The sequence below is a fragment of the Curcuma longa genome, chromosome 3 (genome assembly GCF_044706935.1).
Source record: "Curcuma longa cultivar G26 ecotype Majalengka, Jawa Barat chromosome 3, ITB_CL_G26_1.1, whole genome shotgun sequence".
In the NCBI taxonomy this organism is placed as follows: Eukaryota; Viridiplantae; Streptophyta; class Magnoliopsida; order Zingiberales; family Zingiberaceae; genus Curcuma; species Curcuma longa.
In genome coordinates this window covers 248,791-262,074 of record NC_133863.1, presented here as the reverse complement: position 1 = coordinate 262,074, position 13,284 = coordinate 248,791, and the positions used below count along the sequence as shown (strand labels likewise).

Sequence of the window (13,284 nt, the reverse complement as noted above, 5' to 3'; positions counted from 1 at the left end):
TTTTTCTCTACCACTAGGCATTCATTGTATTTCCCTACTATTAGACATTCATTGCTATATAGATAGTGTTAACATAGGCATGTCTAGCTTACTACTTTTTTCTGCAATTTTCATGTCTATTTTGTAGGCTTTTCTTCTATTTTGTAAGTTTTTCTACTATTTTGCCTATTTTATTTTGGAACTTTTTTTTGCAATTTTGCATCTTCTATTTTAGAGCTTTTTCTTTTCTGCTATTTTAGAACTTTGTCTACTTTGTTTAGAGGCAAATGTGGGAGGGGATTTAGAATTGCATTCAGGCATACATTTATTTTGGTATCAAAATTTACAAGCCTTAACAATGCACAATGACGTTGGCTCTCTCAGTGAGCCAAGGAAGAGATACATCCTCACAATAACTGACAATCTTAACATAACAGCAATTCCAAATGGCATGCCTGACTATGATAAGTAAATTAATACAGAACAGAACAGGACCAGCTATTATAAATATTAATTTCAGAAAATTGTGTTCAAAAGTTGGGTATGAATAATAGATGCAAACACTTATTCATTGAAAGTCCTATATATCTTGTGCCAAACTGTATCTTCCCTTCAATTTTATTTTTTAGTGACAGTAACTGTAACTAAAGTAAATCAATGGATAGACAAAAGGAGAGAAGAAAGATTGAAATACTTACAACAAGCCAGCGAAATATCCAAAGAAGTACATTCTGCTGATGGACTATAGTTAAAGACATACTGTCTCCACACCTGATGCTTAAGCTCAAAATTTATCAATGTAGCTTTGTTAAAGCAGAAGATATGTGCACCTCCAGTCAATATTTTTAGGCTGGCTCGAACCACCGCCTCCCGCGCCTATAAATGGAGCTTTGTTAAAGAACAGTGGTGGTGTTCTTTGGTGAGTGGGTCGAACCTTCTCGCCTCCCGCGCCTATAAATAGCAGAACCACCGCCGGCGATGTACTCAGCCATCATTCGCCAACGCACGCCGGCATCAATTTTTACTCCCATGGCCAGAGCTGCGGCGGAGAACGTGAAGGTTTTGGGTCTCGCGATTAGCCCTTTCGTCATCAGGGTTCGCATCGCCCTCCGCCTCAAGAGAGTCGAGTACGAGCTCGTGGAGGTGCGGATCGTGGAGCCGAAGAGCGAAATCCTGGTGAAGTCCAACCCGGTGTACAAGAAGATCCCCGTGCTGCTCCACCGTGGAAAATCTATCTGCGAGTCCGCCGTCATCGTCCAGTACATCGACGAGGAGTGGTCCGACGGCGGCGGATCCTCCTCCATCCTCCCCGCCGACCCCTTCGACCGCGCCATCGCTCGGTTCTGGGTCACCTACATCGACGACAAGGTAAAGCCCCCTGTTTTCGAAATCCATCGAATTAAAAACAAAACATTTGACTCCGATTTCTTTGATTTGTACCAGTTGCTTGCTTTAATTACGACTTTGAGGGTTGAGACGGAGGCGGCGAAGGTGACGGAGTTGGCGGGGCAATTCCGGCCGGTGCTGTGGCCGCTGGAAGAGGCCTTCGCGGAGTGCGGCAAAGGGAAGGGCTTCTTCGGCGGGGACGCCATCGGCTACCTGGACATCGCGCTGGGGAGTTGCCTGGGGTGGATCTTGGCGCTGGAGAAGGCCCATAGCGTCAAGCTTTTGGATGCGGAGGAGCTTCCTCGGCTGGCGGAATGGGCGGAGCGGTTCCTGGCGGAGGAGTCAGTGAAGGGGCTGGTGCCGGACGCCGACGAGTATCCGAAGTTATACGCAGCCGCCGTGGCGAGTCAGTGAAGAAGGGCTTTGCATAAGATCCTGTGAGAGAGTGAAATTAAGGTTTGAGAGTCAAGAAATCTCCGGAAAATAATAAATAAATATGATACAAATCAAATAAATAAAGTTTCCCAACATTGAAGAACTCAAATAACAAATCCAGATCTAGCGAAAACTTCATATGTAACGCCCGAAAAAATCTCAAAAATAATTTTAGAAATATTCTATGATTTTTCTAGAATTTTAGATATTTTTCTAGAATTTTTGGAATAGCGAAAGTAGCAAAAATAAATAGGAAGAAAAACATCCAGGTAGGATTTGAACCCGCAACCTTTAGAAATATACAACTTCTAAAATATCTCCGATAACCAAACAACCCAACAATCTATTCCAAATAAGAAGGAACCGAATTTTTATTTATCGGCGAATTAGGTCTAGGCATCACTTAATATAAATAGGAGGCTTGAGAGAGGGTTTTGATTATCTTTGAAAATCCTTCCCTCACCTCTCGCCCAGAACGCCGTCGCCCTCTTTCTCCTCCCTCTCAGCGCCCCAAATCCGAAGAACGAGGAGTCCGTCCCCTAGGATTACAAGGAAGATTTCCGAAGAACTTCTTCTACAAGGACACTCATCTCCGCGAGAAGTACGCGTAGATATAGGAAGATCGCCGAGAAGATCTTCTTCTCTAACGGAAGAATTGTAAGAAAATTAGAGCAAAAGGTAAGTACATCTCTCACCTGCAGTATGAGTTGCTCCGTTGTTTTCTTTATTCTGTCCATAGTATGTAGAGCATGCATAAAGTATTATTTCCATGACATCATTTTATGTTAAAGCATGTGTAAATTGTTTCTTTCCAAATTGCATGATATAAGAAGTATAAGAAAAGTATTTTACTTTAGACATGCGAGTATCGGGCGCAAGGCCCACGGGCACAAGGCCCATAAGAAAAGGAATTCTGGGCACAAGGCTCACAAAGAATTCTGGGCACAAGGCCCATAAGAAAAGGAATTATGGGCACAAGGCCCACAAAGAATTCTGGGCACAAGGCCCATAAGAAATTTAAGTGATACCTCACTGGGCCCGAAAGAAGAATGTTTATTTATTTTCACTTATATATAATATAAGTTTTTCCCATAGAGGAGGCAGCTGGAAAAGTATTTGATGTGTGGTGTTGGCGGATCGATCAGCAAAATTGAAAATTAAATAAATATTTATTTTATGTCCAAGAATTTATATTTCTTTCTTTGCTTCCGCATGTTAAACGGAAAAAGAATATTTTATTTGAGTTATGTAGTTTAATAGGCAAAAGTTAAGGAAAATTTAAAGTACGTAACGTCCCCCTATCGTTATATCTACCCTATTCCCAAACTCATTTATCATTGTTATGGGTTGGGTTGATATATCTTAGTCAAGAAAATCAATATTAGATCCAAGTGGAGATAACACGTCGGCGTGCCCGACCAACTCCGTGCCCCACTGGTGTCGTACTTCATTAGCTCCATGTCCGACCCACTACGTGCCCTATCGACTTCATAATCTTCTTGATGGAAGCCGACTCTCCTAATCAGTTCAATCCCACAGAGTCTATATCTAGCCCAAGTAGCTTTGCTCAATCAGCATTGCTTCTCTCACTCATCCAGCCTGAGTGACACATAAAATAGTAAAATATTCGACGGTAGATAACCTACCACATTAATACAGTATGATCATTTACTGTACTAAGCATGGGTGATAGGATCCTCTTCTACCACGATGGGATATTTTCCTTACTTTCAATGTGACGTCTCCTCTAATGACTTTATAAAGAACTTTGCTTTCCATAGGCCTAGGTACACACACGCCTTAACATCATTCTTTGCACTCCACTTCCTATTCTTCTTCTTCATCTTCGATTGACTTGGACGTCAGAGTGGTTGAGTCAGGTCACCTTTGACCTTCATTCTAACCCTCTGTATTCTCTTTGAAGTCTTGTAGGATCACTGTCTTCTTCCAATGGCTCGTGGACTCCGTGCAACCTCGTCAATGTAGGAGTTAAGTGTCCAGTGATGTATCCAGAGACGATTTTAAACAGGAATAATATTCTTAATGACAAATCTTATAACATCACTATTACTACATTGGGCAAATTTTATTGATGATCTCTAATTGCATAATAAGTTATCAGGGGGGCTCTTTTAGTAGATGAATGGAATGATAGCTCGTCGATCTTTTGGATACTCGTCCAACTTTTCGCGATACCATTTGTGTGTTTCAGCTGCTGCGAATGCCAAAATCGATACCTGTTCATGGAAATTATGTGTGGTGAAAGATCATATGAGAGTTTCTGTATGAGCCGAGGGTAGTAACATCGATAGCTTAGACATACATACCACGAACAGGAAAAGAAGTCATATCATTATGTGGGATCCTGTACTAATGATCAAAATCCCCACGTATATAATCTGAACGATACTAACGACCAAAATCCCCAAGTATATAATCTGAACGATGCAAATTTTAACAAAAAATTTAATTGTGATTTGATTGAAATATTATAGAGAAAGTCGAGATAAGGAGTATCAATTGCTGAGGGGGATCACATTCTCGCCAGCTCGACGGACTTGACACAACGAATCCTGTCAAGAACTGAATCTTCAGACGACCAAATAGAAGATGAAAGCATATCAAATGATCAGAAAGTGAATTACCAAAGAAAAAAACACTATCCGCATGGGAGAACACGCATCAACATAATCAACCCTAATAGTTCTACTTTATACAACTAAGAATGACTTTAGTATGGGGCCTAGGTAACGATGCAGTGGTAGGATACCTTTTCAATTTTTCAAGTATGTAAAGATCGAGTCTCAATTTCGATGAATTAATAAATAAATTTTTATTAATGGATGATTGACCTTAAAACGTTAGGTTGATGAGTTGCTCGTTGCAAATGCTTTCTGATTTACCATGGTGATTGATGAAAAATTGCTATGGGACCGAACCAATCACTCCAGGATTAATTGAATAGAATAAACATTAAATATTGAAGTTAGGATTTCCAAATAGTTAAGAAATAGGATGATTCAATTAGACAATTCTAAATTCATCAATGTTATCATTACTAACCTAATTGACTAAGGTCTCAGATGTGATTAACATTGAGAAGGCAATATAAATCATGTATCGAGTAGACCTCCACGTGGGAGGGCATTTTCCACTACTTCGTCGTGACCCTTGTCTCATGTTGTAAATTTACCACATGGTTACTGGCTCGACTACACCTTGAGGACAAACCTCAACCATCCTGAACCACTATAAAGTAGGTCCGATAAAAAGTCCACGGGCCCAAGGAACAAGCAAAATAAGTGAGGCATAAACCGATTGACGAAGCACAACTTATACACATTTAGAGATCAATCTCAAAAATATTTGTCCATATTTCGATTCCTAACTCTCTTGTATTTGTTCCTTTAAACATTTTATCACTATTACCACACTTACTAGGGCAAATATTATCTCATGTTACCTTGCTAGCACAAAACAAAATTATGAATTCATTGGAGGGATGGCTGGAGAATGTTTAGACTTCAATTTAGACATACTTATGAACAATAACATTCCACCAAATCATATAGTCACTCATTCTTATTTTGAATAGCAATTTATTAAGAGAGCAATAATGCTTGAAGATTACATTACATACTATTGCTTCAGAAATAATAGGCAAACAAGTTTGAGAATTAAGCATAATAGAACAGATTAATAACGGATAAGTCGAAGAGCAGAACTAGAATACACACCAGACCTCTTATTCATATGCCTTAATCAGGCTATTATTCTGTTACAAAGCATTTGGGACGATTTGGATGGTTTGCTGCAATATTTTTTACCTTCTCTTTTATATCTCCATTCGGAGTGCCAATGTGAACCTCCCTTAGCCCATGCAGGTGTTCTATCCCATCGACTGATTCAGGGGGGCCAACTATTTTAACAATTTCCAAGCTTCTGAGTGCACCTTCTTTGAAACTCACATTGTAATCTTCAATTTCCAGGATCTTTAGTCGTGGGAACCCAACCCCATAGAAGCCCAAATCCACAGTGGTGAATGACTCAAAGCCTAGTTTCAGGTTGACCAAAGCAGGGAGATTTCCCAAGACTATTATATCTTCGGGCTGCAGCAGTGTCTCGGACAGAGTTATCTTGACGACGAGGTTCAGAGATGCAAACCAAGGAGGCAATTCACAAAGTTTGCAATATATCTGGAGCTTGCAGAGCAGCAATGGCGGCGAAGCTACCTCGTCGAGTGCCTTTTTCAGATTGCCAGAGCCCAAAACATGATGAATCTTTAGAGATCGAAGGCTGCCGTTGAGCTTCGAGAGCAGGGCGCTGATCTCCTCCAGCATTCCGAGTGCTAGAGAAGAGATACCAAAACTGATGCCAAGCTTCTGGAGGTCGACAAGCTCACCAAGCTCCTGTAGCAATTGCACATTATTAGCATGTGCCATTCCAAACGCGACCAGTCTTTTCAACTTTCTTATTCCTTTCGGGAACCGCAAACTTCGAGGACCGGTAAGCAGATAGACCAGTTTTTGGAGTTTGATGATGGTATTCGGTAGTTGATAAATCCCAGTTCCTCTTATATCCAAAAACTCTAGATTCTGCAAATCTCCTATTGATTCTGGCAGTTCAAATAATCCTGTAATATTTCTTAGAGACAAATACTTCAAAAGAAATAGCTTGGAAAAGATCTTGGGGTAGGGAAACCCCAGCGAACATCCTTCCAGGTCAACTACCCTCAACCATCTCTTCTTTCTGAACAACTTCAGTGGTACCTCCTCACCAAATGTAGTGAAGGATCGGAGGTGGGACAGATCAGTGTTAGGTACTAGTCCACTGCTTTTTTCATGCCATGATAAGCGTCTTATCTTTTGATATTGTTGTGGAATCACAGGGTGCTCCTTCAGTAGCATCATAAAGTTCTCCTTTTTTAATATTGAGAGTATGACATCGAGCATCATGTCATGGACATGGCAAGATTTTACTGTCCCACTATCATCAAATTGTAACGGTTGCACTAAGCTACGGCTCACCAATTGATTGAAGCAACGCTCAGCGACTTTCTCAGCAGAGAACCCATTTATACCGCTCACCATCCCTTCAGCAATCCATTGTCTCATCAGACGCTTTCGACGAATCTCATAATCTTCAGGAAAGACGCCTAAGAATAAGAAACAAGGCTTCAAATGATAAGGTAAGTCATTATAACTCATAACTAATATCTGATTGATTTTCAACAACATATCATTAGTTTGTATCTCCAAACGAAGGTAGTCGTGCAAGTCTTTCCATTCCTCCGGTTTTTTATCAGGTTTGGAAGCTAGAAGACCTCCAATCGTCACGATCGCAAGCGGCATTCCGTTGCACTTTTGCAAGATATCTGTGCTAATATTTTTTAGCTCTGGAGGACAACTATAATCAGGTGCTTCAAATACTCTTCTACAAAATAACTCCCAAGATAACTGAGATGACAAAGGAGAGACTTTGAATATAAATTGATGATTACCAGAACAACTTGTATTTGCTACTTCCTCAATACGGGTGGTCACTATGACCCTGCTTCCTTCTCCATCCGGTGGCAATGCGATGCGCAAGCTTTCCCATGCTGCAGTTCTCCAAACGTCATCAAAAACAAGCAAATACCTCTTTCCATGGAGAAGACCTCTGACTGCCTGCACCAATTGCAACTCGTCGTCCATCGTGTTCAGAAGTTGCTCTGTGTTCAAACTGGCATCTCGGCACCCTATAACATCTCGGATTTGTTGCTCGTTGATGGAAATTTGTCGAATGATCTTTTTGAAAAGCTCTCTGATATTGTAATTTTGTGACACTGTGATCCAAGCTCGACATGGGAAGTGGCCTCCGACGATAACAGGATCGTCGTAGACTGTCTTGGCCAAAGTTGTCTTTCCTAAACCACCGAAGCCGACGAGAGCAATCACTGTGAGCTCGAGACGGTTCTCGTCCTTCACCCACCCCATGATCTTGTCTCTGCTCTCCTTGATGCCCACGAGTTGAGCTTCCTCTACAAAATGGCTGATGATCCGTGGGTCGGAGAAGACCATGTCCGATCTGGTGGTGGCGTCAGAGCTTGAGCTTGTAAAAGCTTCATTTGAGTGGGAATAGCGATCGTGCCTCTTTCTGATATCTGTTACTTGAACCTTCACTTTCTTGAGATCTGAAGCGATGCCATGGCGAGCTTTCAAAGATTTTATGCAGCGAAGGAAGCGCTTGAAAAAACATCTGACTCCGCGCTCGTCGTAGGGTGTCGATCGGAGACGGCATACGAACTCATCGATCGAGTCTTCAGCATCGTAAGCGACCTCCCTCACTTCCTGCACCCAGTTTTGGAGTTGATCATCCAGATTGCGCCTGGTCGACATGGCCGTCAAAAAAGGGGTGATGTTTCTGAGCTCGGCGACCATGTCCCGGACATCATCTTCGACTCCGGCCAGCAACGCGGCTTCTTCCTCTAGCATCTTCTGTAGCTTCCCCGCGATGGACTGAAAGGAGAAGTCCACGAGCTTCATAGCTACCGCCGCCTCCATGCTGCCGATCTCCGTCCGGAGGCGGTTAGGAAGAAAGATGACGACGATGAAGGATGGAACTATTATGATTTATATTAAATTATATAAAGCGGCTTACAGCTAATATGCCTCGTAACATTCAGTTGTACTACTGCTTTGTTGAAGTGGTTGTCAGGAATCGAATGTATCATGCAACAAGCAAGGGACATGGCACTGCAGTCGCCCTTTAGGTATGACCGAATTGATGACCACATGGTAAGATTTGTATAATTGAGCGAGAGTCTCGATAAAGTCACGAAAATATTCTCACATGATAGATTTATATAATTGAGCGAGAGTCTCGATAAAGTCACGAAAATATTCTCACATAGAAGCTATGTTCGATTTCCTAATTTTCTTCTAATGGTGTGAGATAATTGAGAAAATACCCTTCCACGTGGAAACTATGTTCGATGTTACAGGGATAATCTATTTCCTCCTAATGGTACTCGAGTCCGATCCTGGTCTCATCCAAAGGTCTGTCGACGGCATCTTTAGACTCGACTGACCAAGTGCTCTATATTTACTCGTTCGAGAAGCTATTGAATGACATCCCATTCAGCCTGTAAATGAGCGACTGAATGGTCTCCTAATTCAAAGTTTAAAATTCCAAAAATACATGCTACTTTTTCTTTATACCCCTCATGTTCAATAGGCCATGTCCCCATTGATAAAAATCCCAAGCCACTTTTATCGCATCAGTTCCTTACGCCACGAGACGTCATCAGACGTCATTTTCCATTTAAGCTTATTTGTAAAAACCTTTCTTAAACCTTAATTTCTCAACTATTCTTCTTTCTTTTTTTTCAAGAATGTTAGGTTGATGGATTATCTATTTTTTAATTTATTTTGATGATTGAAAGAAAATTTTTATAAAATTAAATCGATCATCTTCAAAATTAATCAATATAAATTAGATATCTAATGTTAATTAAAAAAAGAATGACTTTCCTAAGAACAAAGAGAATAAACATTAAATATGGAAGTTTAGGGTTTCCAAATAACAGGACGATTCAATTAGACAATTTTGAATTCATCACAGTAGGAAGTTATCTCATTACTAATTAACCTGATTAATCAAGACCTCAGAGGTGATTAACATTGAGAAGGCAATATCATTTGGACAATAATAAACATCCAAGAAAGGAAAACTCAAGACTGGAAGTTCGTGCAGATATAAAGAAAAATTATAACATTAACAACAAAAAGAACATATATGTAATTAATGTCATGCACGAAAGCTAGAAGTTACATTCTACGAATGGATTCTTATCTTTTTATCCGATCCCCTCTAGCAATCCAACTCTAGCAGTTGAATGAATCTAATTAGAGGGAGACCTTGAACCTTAATAATATAATAACCTGCAGCATTTTATGTAATTGCTGAAAAGAATATTAAAAGTGAAGTTTACTTCAGCATTGCATTTAAGAAATCCCCCCCTCATGATGTACCATAGGAAAGAACAACAGTAGTTGATCAAATGATGTATTTAAAGTTACGGAATTTCTAAAAAGTTCGTTTAACTTTCAGATTTCCAAAGGACGCATTTGTTTTCCATTTCACCCCTTCCGTCAATAACTGCAGTATTGGATTTCAAAGAACAACATCATTATGGTATTGATTTTTAAAAATCAGCACCACTGTAATATTGATTTTAAAAATTATGTTGATTCTTAAATATTAGCATTATAATGATATTGATTTTAAAATTTATACAACACCAAAGTGATGTCGATTTTTGAAACTCAACACTGTAGTGGTGGTGTTCTTTGAAATGTGGCACCACAGTGGAGGCTATTGTATGAAATGCAACACTACAATGATATTATTCTTTGAATGCAATACCATAATAATTGGTGGAAGAGGTAAAATTGTTAGAATTAGCCCTTAGTGTCAATTCGGATTGAGTTGGACTCGAGTTAGACTCGAGTCAACTCAGATTGTGTGAGACTCGAGTTAGACTCAAGTCAATTCGAATTTATCAAAGATTATCATGCATGAGATGCATGATCATTAAAAAACTGTATGATCTTCCTTAAAAGAAGAGAAAGATTATCATGCATGAGATGCATAATCTTCATTAAAAGAGGAGAAAGATCTTCATGCATGAGATGTATGTGAGTTAATAAAATATTAATTCTTAGATCACTAAAAGTCAAAAAACCCTTCATCCCATGGTGGGATATAAAAAGGGATGAGAGGCTCTTGATGAAGGGTTGTTGGATGCTCTTGCTCTGCCTCTTCCTCTTCTCTTCCACCCTTGGCCGAACCCTACTTTGTGGCTAGCACCACAGTTTGGTTCTTCTCAATCTCAGTGTTCGTGTGGATACCATGGAGGCGCGAACACACTAATCGTGCTGAAATCCGTGAACCTTTGAAGGCAAGAGTTGCTGTCGGGATTACGAAGGGCTCGCATCAAAGGTAACTTCGATTCTAGTAGGTAGAATCATCAAACGAGTATGTTTTTCGCATGGATCTTCTGGAGGGATCCTGTTTTCCGCTGCGTATATGCGATTAAAATGGTTTTGATGATGCATATAGATCCCTACAAAAATAGGAAACAAGTACATCCTTTGAACAATATAAAAGTTAAGTACACCATTTGAAAATTCTAACTTTTAATGTGCCCTTTAAATCCCCTCCCACATTTGCCCATAAAGAAAGCAGCAAAGGCCCCAAAATAGCAGAAAACATACCAAATTACATTAAAAACTCTAAAATAGAAGATGCAAAATTACAAACAAAACCCCAAAATAGAAGATGGAAAATAGCAGAAAAATCCACAAAATAGATATATGCAAATTGCAAAAAAAAAAAAGTAAGTTAGACATACCTATGTTAGCACGGTCTATATAGCAATGAATACCTAGTGGTAGGAAAATACAATGAATGCCTAGTGATAGGGAAAAAGAAAATTCAGACTTGGGGGCCCAAACGTCAATCCAAAGAGGGAGCCGACCAAGCCAAATACTTCAATCTCAAATACGCCATGTCGAATTATACCAGCCTATCTTCACCGATCCGACCAAGCCCAAATATGCCAAGCCTAATAAACCTTGCCTATCTTTATGGAATAATGCACATATAATCATCCAACTTTTTGCGATACCATCTGTGTGTTTCAACTGCTGCGAATGCCAAATTCGCTACCTGATCATGGAAATTATGTGGTGAAAGATCATATGAGAGTTTCTGTATGAGCCGAGGGTATTAACATCGGTAGCTTAGACATCATACCACGAACAGAAAAAGAAGCCTTATGTGGGATCCTCCACTGACGACCAAAATCCCCAAGTATATAATCTGAACGATGCAAATTTTAACAGAAAACTTACTTGTGATTCAATTGAAATATTATAGAGAAAATCGAGATACGGAGTATCAATCGCCGAGAAGGATCACATACTCGCCAGCTTGATGGATTTGATGCAACGAACCCTATCAAGAACTGAATCTTCATATGGCCAAATAGAAGATGAAAGCATATCAAATGATCAGAAAGTGAAATACCAAGAAAAAAGCACTATCCATATGGAAGAACGCGCATCAACATAATCAACCCAATAGTTCTACTTCATACAACTAAGAATGATTTTGGTATGGACCCTGGCATAACGATGCAGCAGCAAGGTACCTTTTTTAGTTTTTTAGGTATCTAAGGATCGAGTTTCCGTTTCGATGAGTTAAGGAACAAATTTTTCTTAATAGATGATTGATCTAAGAATGTTGGATTGATGAACTACTTGCTGCGAATGCTTTCTGATTTACCTTAATAATGGTCGATGGAAAATTTCTATAGGACCGAACCAATCATCCCATAATTAATCGAATAGAATAAGCATTAAATATTGAAGTTAGGATTTCCAAATAGTTAAGAAATAGGATGATTCAATTAGACAATTCTAAATTCATCAATGTTATCATTACTAACCTGATTGACTAAGACCTCAGAGGTGATTAACATTGAGAAGACAATATAAATCATGTACCGAGCAGGCCCCCCATGTGGGAGGGTGTTTTCCACTACTTCGTCGTGACCCTTGTCTCATGTTGCAAATCTACAACATGGTTACTGGCTCGGCTACACCTTGAGGGCAAACAACCTCAACCATCCCGAACCACTATAAAGTAGGTCCGACAAAAAGTCCAAGTTAGTAATGGCATGGAGTAAGGTTGGATCCAACCATAGATAGGATCAAATTTGAAAACAAATGACTCTAGACAAATTTAGGGATTCCCTTCCCAGACGGATCACAACCGTCTTAGCCACCACCACTCGCTCCGCCCTCCTCCCTATGGAGGGTTTTCTTCCACTCAGAAAGCTCATCTCCAAATCTACCTGAGAGGTCCCTCAATCAAGAGGTCTATGGGGCCTAAGTTACGATCGAGCAACCTAAGTGAGGCATACACCGATTGACCAAGTACAACTTACACACATTTAGATGTCCATCTTGAAAATGTTTGTCCATATTTCGATTCCAACTCTCTTGTATTTGTTCCTTTAACATTTTATCACTATTACCACACTTAGTAGGGAAAATATTATCTCATGTTACCTTGCTAGCCCAACAGTTGTATTTACGAAACATGATATTTGCCGGATGATATTACTAATCTCCAATTAAATTGAACCAAATTAATTTTGTTTGTGTAAATCTAAATCAACAGAAGGGTAATCTCACTGAGTCGATCCATCAAAATTCTACTTTTGACGTACGAACCAAGTAAGGAAATCGCCATTGAATAGACTATTTTTTTCTAACTAAATACGAGATTAGAATTTGGATCATGATAGCCCTTTTTAATTAGGTCTGATGGAACTCATGGGAGAATGTTTACACTTCAATTTTCACGTACTTATGAACATTAACATTCTACCAAATCATATAGTCACTCATTCTTATTTTGAATAGCAATTTATTA

General features: G+C 39.7%; 2 protein-coding genes across 2 annotated transcripts; one reads left to right on the top strand and one right to left on the bottom strand.

Annotated features, from left to right (window-relative positions):
- Positions 1–963: 963 nt before the first annotated feature.
- LOC141824785 (putative glutathione S-transferase GSTU6) lies at positions 964–1,893 on the top strand. Its single transcript, XM_074712122.1, has 2 exons — positions 964–1,347; positions 1,423–1,893. Exons 1-2 carry the CDS (start codon positions 1,009–1,011, stop codon positions 1,777–1,779), a joined length of 696 nt encoding a protein of 231 aa, XP_074568223.1. The 5' UTR covers positions 964–1,008; the 3' UTR covers positions 1,780–1,893.
- Positions 1,894–5,400: 3,507 nt separating this feature from the next.
- LOC141824603 (disease resistance protein Pik-2-like) lies at positions 5,401–8,366 on the bottom strand. Its single transcript, XM_074711918.1, has one exon. It carries the CDS (start codon positions 8,340–8,342, stop codon positions 5,571–5,573), a length of 2,772 nt encoding a protein of 923 aa, XP_074568019.1. The 5' UTR covers positions 8,343–8,366; the 3' UTR covers positions 5,401–5,570.
- Positions 8,367–13,284: the final 4,918 nt, after the last annotated feature.

Coding starts and splice junctions, on each gene's coding strand:
- LOC141824603 (XM_074711918.1), bottom strand. CDS start 8,342: ATGGAGGCGGCGGTAGCTATGAAGCTCGTGGACTTCTCCTTTCAGTCC.
- LOC141824785 (XM_074712122.1), top strand. CDS start 1,009: ATGGCCAGAGCTGCGGCGGAGAACGTGAAGGTTTTGGGTCTCGCGATT. Junction 1,348..1,422: donor TCACCTACATCGACGACAAG/GTAAAGCCCCCT, acceptor GATTTGTACCAG/TTGCTTGCTTTAATTACGAC.